The 8,206-nt window shown below is 39.1% G+C and overlaps 1 protein-coding gene across 5 annotated transcripts in view; it reads right to left on the bottom strand.

Annotated features, from left to right (window-relative positions):
- TFDP2 (transcription factor Dp-2) overlaps nt 1-8,206 on the bottom strand; it is a 129,464-nt gene that overhangs the window by 21,556 nt on the left and 99,702 nt on the right. For all 5 annotated transcript variants that reach the window (XM_007446955.1, XM_007446954.1, XM_007446957.1 and 2 more), the window contains one exon: nt 1,957-2,119. In XM_007446955.1, coding sequence (XP_007447017.1) covers nt 1,957-2,119 — 163 coding nt within the window. The remainder of the gene's footprint in view (nt 1-1,956; nt 2,120-8,206) is intronic.

The raw sequence follows: 8,206 nt of genomic DNA, 5'->3' as shown, positions 1-8,206 counted from the left end.
GCATTCCTGGCCTAAGGATACCTCAAGGGTGATGGGACCAAGGCGGCAGAGTCCCAGCACAGACAGACATGGGTGCAGTCAAAAAGGAGGACCCAGGTTCTGATGCTGGAGAACCAGCAACTTTGAAGGCCTACGTGTACTCACTGGATACGGATCAAACTGCATATGCTACTGGGAGAAATGTCTGTGTTGACAAAAGGCACTGAAAGAATAACAAAGCCAGAAGAGAAACCAGTCTGGGACTCATATGTGAACTGCAGAATAAAGGGAAAAAAGTTATTAAAAAAACAGCAAAGACGGTAAAAACAAAAGTAAAAAAAACCCTCACCAATCTCATTCATTGATACCAGTGTAAAATTCCTAAAATGTCAGGAAACTATCCAGAGTTTGATTAAATTCAGCATCCATTCCTAATTGTTTTAATTAAGAAAAAAGAAATAAACATTCATTAAAAAATTAAGTTATGGTTACTATCATCTCAAAATAAAACCTTTATCATAATTAAGGTTGCAAAACTACAAATATTTCTACTAACGTCAAGAATTAAAGACTCAATATGACTACAGTTACTACTATTACTTAATACTGTTGTGGAATACATATAGTATGACTACATTTAAATAAAATGCAAACTGACTTATAATGATAAAAAGCTTATCAGCAGTTGCCTGAGGATAGAGGGAGAGGGAGGGATGGATGACAAGGGCAGGAAGAACCTTTTGCGAGTGATGTAAATGTTTTGTGTCTTGATTATGGTGGTGATGACACAGGTGCATACAACTGTCAAAACTCACTGAATTTTACACTTGGAATGAATACATCTTATTGTATGTAAACTATTCCACAACAGATAAGGAAAAAATAATTTAAATGTACACTTAAAAACATGTGTATTTCCTTCCCTGCATGTAATTTTATCTCCATTTTTAAAAAATGAGAATGACTTACACGTGCTAAAAAAGAGGCTCTAAGATAAATACTGTTAAGAAAATAAAATTAAAAATGAAGCATGCAGGCTTTCCTGGTGGCGCAGTGGTTAAGAATCCGCCTGCCTGCCAATGCAGGGGACACAGGTTCGAGCCCTGGTCTGGGAAGATCCCACATGCCGTGGAGCAACTAAGCCTGTGCGCCACAACTACTGAGCCCGCGTGCCACAACTACTGAAGCCCACGCACCTAGAGCCCATGTTCCACAACAAGAGAAGCCACCACAATGAGAAGCCCACGCACTGCAACAAAGAGTAGCTCTCGCTCACAACTAGAGAAAGCCCACGCACAGCAACGAAGACCCAACGCAACCAAAAATAAATAAATAAATTTTAAAAATAAATGAATAAAGTAAAATGAAGCATACAAAAGCATAATCACATTTGTGTTTATAATAATAAAAGAAATAAATTTTATTATATATATGCATAAAGAATGTCTGGAATGATACTCAGGAATCTGGTAATAGTGAATAGTGCCTCTGGGGAGGCAGATTAGGGTCTGTGGTAGAAGAGAGATTTTTTTTGAAGAGATATTTTTTATTACATACTCTTCGGTACAAGTGAATTTTTATAAACATGTTCATGTAGTATTTTTTCAATTAGAAACAAGATAAAATTTTCTTATTGACTTAGACATGGAAGAAACACTAAAAGGTTCAGAAATGTATCTGAAGTCATTCAAATATAAAAAGCATAGTTTTAAAAAGTATGTTTCTTCAATAACCCCCCAAAGACATTTAAAAAATACTCGTCCATCTTTATGTTTAAATAAATAGTAAAAGAATTCTAAGACAAAACAACAAAAAATCAAAACAACAAAATTCCCCAACAGACAATTATGAAACCCTCAAGTAAAGGAACTGGGGATTCCCTAGCTTGTCTGAATCCTCGAATTGACACAGACAACCCAGAGAGGTACACCGCTGTGTCACTCATCACAGTCAGTGTCAAGCGCATGATCTACCTACCGAATCAGCTGCCAAATGGTTATTTGAATTGGTGAACTCGGACACCAGCTCATCAGCTACTTCATTATATGATGTTGTACCTTTCCGCTGAACTTTCTCACACACTTTCATTGAAAAATGTCTCAAGCCCTTTCCATTTTTATCTCCTTTTTTGCTTCGTTTGCTAAAAGAGAAAAAAAAATTATACTCCGTTATACTTATTAGAGATTTTCCTTTACAAAACATAAAATAATGTGAGGAGACAGGAATTTGATAAATTTTACATTGAATTAGAGATAAGGAAATGTTTTAAACTTAGCTTTTGCCTTAAAAACCTAATAAAGTGTAAAGCTACAGTGCTTTTCTATGCCCACTCATTTATTCAATAAATATTTACTGACCAGTTACTTACTATGATGTGCCAGGTACTGTTTTACACACTGGGAGAAGATCCGTGAAAACAACAGACAAAAACACTGCACTTGCAGAGTTTATATTCTCAATACTTATCATTTTGTATTCTATGTATGCTACGGCTTTTTTTTTTTCGCACCTAAAATTAAAAGTACCACTATTCTCAGGTTCAGTTATCTACTCAATTTTCAATCAGAGGTCATTGGTATTAATAACGAATCTACATCTTCGGTTATCTTAGGTTAATGCCTAGGTCTAACCTTTGATAACTTAATCATTAAAATTTCAGGGGTGCAGTTTAGTTCTACTAATATCTGAGTACCAATTATATAATAGAAACTGTATTAGGGACTAGAAGTACAAAAATGATAACTGAGGCAAAATCCTTTCCCTCAATGAGTCTTGAGGCCGGAAGAGAGACAAGACAGACATATAATGACAGATAATTCTAATATAATAACGTAAGTGCCAAGTCAGAGTTATTCACAATGTTCTATGGGAATTGGGAAGAGGGATATCTAGTCTAACTGGAGGACGTCTTCCTGGAGTAAGAATCAGTGAAAACAATCAACAAAATGAAAAGGAAATCCATGGAATGGGAGAAAATATTTGCAAACCCTTTATGTGGTAAGTGGTTAATATCTAAAATATCTAAGAAACATCTACAACTCAATAGCAAAACAAATAACACAATTAAAAAATGGGCAAAGGACATGAATAGACATTTCTCCAAAGAAAACATACAAATGGCCAACAGGTATATGAAAAGGTGTTCAACATCACTAATCGTAAGAGAAACACAAATCAAAACCATAATGACGTATGATCTCACACCTGTCAGGATGACTATTATTAAAAAAACAAAAAGATAACAAGTGTTGGTGAGAGTGTAGAGAAATTACAACAGAACCCTTGCACATTGTTGGTGGGAATGTAAAAATGGTACAGCTGCTATGGAAAAAAAATATGGAGGTTCCTCAAAAAATTAAAAATGGAATTACCATATAATCCAGCAATCCCATTTCTGGGTATATACCCAAAAGAATTGAAATCAGGATCTCAAAGAGATGTATCAGTCATGTTCATTGCAGCTTTATTCACAATAGTCAAGATATGGAAAACTCACAGATGGATGAATGGATAAAGAAAATGTGGGGTGTGTGTGTGTGTGTGTGTGTGTGTGTGTGTGTGTGTGTACACACACACACACACACACACACACACACACAGGAATATTATTCAGTATTAAAAAAGAATAAACCCCTGCCATATATGACAACATGGATGAACCTGGAGGACATCATGCTAAGTGAAGTAAGCCAGTCACAGAAGGACAAACATTGCATGATTCCACTTACATGAGGTATCTGAAATAGTCAAACTCACAGAAGCGGAGAGTAGAATGGTGCCTGCCAGAGGCTGGAGGGAAAGGGGAAATGGAGAGTTTGCCATGCAAAGAAACCTAGACTTTATCATATTCCATCAGTATAATTATATTCGTTTATAAGTTATTTACATGTTCTACTGTGTTATGTCCATTAAGAAATAGATGCTAAATGTACTTTTCAAAAGAATAAGGACAGATGTCTACTTTCTTTTTCCCACACTCCCAATCATCTGTGTAGTACTCATTGTGGTCACAGACTACTATTGAAATACTGGGATGCCACTAAATGGTATTGAGTAGGGGAGTGGCCTGGTGAAATTATCAGTGAGGCAGAGATTCTGGCAGCAGAGTAACTTACGAAGGGCAGAAACAGAAACAGGAAGACCTGTTGAGAGGCTACTGTAATAGCCCACGCAAGCAATGCTGAATTTCAGGAAACTGGTAGGACTGGATAAGAAGAGATGGATTTGCAAAAATGTTAAAGGTAAAAATCAGTGGAGGACTTCCCTGGTGGTGCAGTGGTTAAGAATCTGCCTGCCAACGCAGGAGACACAGGTTCGATCCCTGGTCCGGGAAGATCCCACATGCTGCGGAGCAACTAAGCCCGTGAGCCACAACTACTGAGCCTGCACGCCAAACTACCGAAGCCCGCACGCCCTAGAGCCCGCACTCTGCAACTACTGAGCCCGGGAGGCACAACTACTAAAGCCCACGTGCCTAGAGCCCGTGCTCCACAATAAGAGAAGCCACCGCAATGAGAAGCCCATGCACCGCAACAAAGAGTAGTCCCCTGCTCGCCGCAACTAGAGAAAGCCTGCGTGCAGCAACGAAGACCCAACGCAGCCAAAAAAAAAAAAAAAAAAAAAAAATCAGTGGAACTAAATGATTGATCGACGTGGATTGTAAGGAAGAAGACATAGGACAATGATCCAGGAGACAGGAATGAATTCATGAATTCCATTTTAAACCTTCTCATTTGCACTGCCCAGTACTCTAGGTGTAACCCACATGTGGCTATTGAACACCTGGAACGTGCCAAGTCTGAATTGGGTATGCTGTCAGTGTGAAATACACACTGCATTTCAAAGACCTTCATGAGAAACGAAGGTAAAAGAGCTCATGTATAATTTTTATGTTAACTACATGCCGAAATATATTATTTTAGATATTCTAGATTCAATAAAAGATATAAAATCAATTTCACATACTTCCATCTACTTTTTAAATTGGCTGCTGGAAAATTAAAACTTACATGTGGCTTGTATTACCTTCTATCGGGCAGCAATGATGTTGAGTTTGACATGCCTATAGAACATCCAAATGGGTGTATTCAACAGATCGTTGAATATATTAGTCTACAGCTAGTGGGAGAGGTCGCTTGCAAACTTATCAGCACGTGTACCCATGCCACCTCTCCTCCCTACCGGTCTCAGAGAATCAGGTAACCCTCTTCCTTTTCCAATCTAACTTCCTTTCACAAGATGACAGCTTTACTGAAATACAATTCACGTACCATGAGCTTCATCTTTTTTTTTTTTTTTTTTTATAAATTTATTTATTTAATTTTGGGTGTGTTGGGTCTTCGTTTCTGTGCGAGGGCTTTCTCTAGTTGTGGCAAGTGGGGGCCACTCTTCATCGCGGTGCGCGGGCCTCTCACTGTCGCGGCCTCTCCTGTTGCGGAGCACAGGCTCCAGACGCGCAGGCTCAGTAGTTGTGGCTCACGGGCCCAGTTGCTCCGTGGCATGTGGGATCTTCCCAGACCAGGGCTCGAACCTGTATCCCCTGCATTGGCAGGCAGACTCTCAACCACTGCGCCATCAGGGAAGCCCGAGCTTCATCTTTTTAAAGTATACAATTCAGTGGTTTTCAAAAGTTGTGCAACCATCACCACAACCTAATCTCTTCATCCTAAAAGGAAATTCTGTACCCATGAGCAGTCATTCCTCAGCCTCCCTGCCCCCAGTACCTGGCAACCACTATTCTATTTTCTGTTTCTCTGGATTTGCCTATTCTTCAATGTCAACCTCGCAAATGGAGTGTTTCTGTTTCTGTATTGTTTGCTTTCCTTGAGTTGGCCCATCCGGTTTTTTGTTTGTGTTTTGAATGTACAACCTATGATGGAAGCTGAATCTGTTCAAGACTCCAGATCCACCTATCAGTTTGAAGGAAATATCGAGGACAGAAGAACACGTTAAACTATACAAGAGAGATGCGATACGCAAAATCTTTAGGATTTCTCTTCAGGACATATAACGTAGTTTCTTCAACTAATAATTTGTAAGGGAAAAGAGGAGCGAAAGAGTGAGAGACATACAGAGGGGGAATCTACAGATTATACAAGACATCAATTTATTTAAATTCTGATTCACACAGACTGTAAACACACACACACCCCAGTTATGGGGAAGTCTGGGAACATAGCAATAGCAGCATAGTTCTCAAACTCTCCAAATCCCCACATAAAAACAGATGGAACGACTAGGCAGCAAAACCTGAACTCCTTGACAACATTTACAACAAAACTAGATGACAAAGTACCTTCAACAAATGCCAGAATACAAACTACCCATAGCCAAAAGGCCTACACAGTAGTGTCTGCGTGGGCAGAAAAAGAAATATTCAATGAGGCTGCATTTAATGGAACTCAGAACAGGATAAGCCCAAAATAGGCAACAAGAATTTGCCAGAAAGCACAACAGGCCAATTTGAGAGCAGCAGTTTGAAATGAGAAGGAGTTTTGACCTCTCAGTACCAGCTGAGTGCAAGAGGCTGCCAACAAAGACTGAAGAGGTTGCAACAACCTAGCCCGTATGACTCCCAGAAGTGATATTCAAGAGAAAATTAGAAATATTGGAGGTAGGCAAAGAATACATACGACAGTAAGAGTATCTGAAGAAGAAAATCAAGGCAGGGGAAGAGAATAAATACTAAATGCTAAGTAAGTCAAGAAAGTGTTCATGAAATAAAAGGAAAAAAGAGACTATCAGCCTAGAACGACAAATACCAAAACATTCTAGTAAAACTGCTGTATTTCAAAGAAAAAGAACTTTTGAGGTATCTAGAAAAAGAGAGTATCCTAGTTTTCAAGAGCAAATTGTTACATTAGAAGAAAATTAATATATTTAAGAATTTGAAAGAAAGTAGGAGCCAAGGATTTTTGTATCCAGCATAACTGACTTAGACAATCAGAATGACTAAAGAAACACTGACAGAAAGGCCTTGTGAGTGTTTATGTATAGTTACCTGTAGACGTGAGACAAAATGAGGGCTAAGAGGCAGAGAGTATAGTATTTAAATAGGCAAATGCTCAAATACTGTGGGACTATTATGTATGACTAACAGAAAAATGGGAAGAGAATGCAGAGGGCATATGTAAAAAAATTTTTTAATGTTCTCAATAATCATGTTAATGGCTATATTAGTATTATTATTTGGGACTATTGAGCATGTAATATGGGATAAAGTCAATGAGTAAGTACCATATACATTAATTCTAACATCTCATCCCCAACGTCCTTAAAGATCAAGATTCTTGGAATGGGAAAAAGAGGATTGGGATGTAACGGAGAAGAGGTTCAATAAGTTTTGAATTGGAAATATCAATATGAACTCGTGAAGGAAGCACTGTATCTTTTTTGTGGGTGTGTATCTTAGCTCTCTCCAGTTAAAAGGACTAGAAAATATGACCAGCCTAGTAGCAGAGAGTATCCTTAGCCCCTAACTGGAGCTTGACATATGATTCACCCTAAAGGAAACCAGAGCTTCTTAGAGAAATGGCTGATTCCATGTACAGGGCAGGAAATGGACAAGATGAACTTGGAACATCTTGTCACACCAGATAACAAACAAGCTATCAAAGACATCTAGGGTCATATCAAAAGGACTTATGAGTCAAGTATTATAGAAGAGGCTCCCACAGACCTAAGACGGGACAATTTAAGTTTCAATAGTGATAATAATTGCATTGTATGAAACCCATCAAATACGTTTACATTCATGAGTTTATAATGATTTTTTTTTTTTTTTTTTTGCGGTATGCGGGCCTCTCACTGTTGGGGCCTCTCCCGTTGCGGAGCACAGGCTCAGCAGCCATGGCTCACGGGCCCAGCCGCTCCGCAGCATGTGGGATCTTCCCAGACCAGGGCACAAACCCGTGTCCCCTGCATCGGCAGGCGGACTCTCAACCACTGCGCCACCAGGGAAGCCCTATAATGATATTTTTAGGCCACACTGTGTGGCATGTGGGATCTTAGTTCCCCAATCAGGGATCGAACCTGTGCCCCCTGCATTGGGAGCACAGAGTCTTAACCACCGGACCACCAGGGAAGTCCCTATAATGAGATTTTTTAAAGGGAAGACTTGTTCACCTTTGGAGGAAGACAGAAACAAACTCATCATCTTGAAAACTGGTCAGTAAAGGGAAGGGATCAAGCTTTATTCTGCTTTCCTATATAAACTGTCCCTTCAGGT

Source organism: Lipotes vexillifer, unplaced genomic scaffold (assembly GCF_000442215.2).
Source record: "Lipotes vexillifer unplaced genomic scaffold, Lipotes_vexillifer_v1.1 scaffold40, whole genome shotgun sequence".
NCBI classification, from domain to species: Eukaryota; Metazoa; Chordata; class Mammalia; order Artiodactyla; family Lipotidae; genus Lipotes; species Lipotes vexillifer.
The sequence above is the reverse complement of the archived record's forward strand: the minus strand, read 5'-3'. Positions and strand labels throughout refer to the sequence as shown.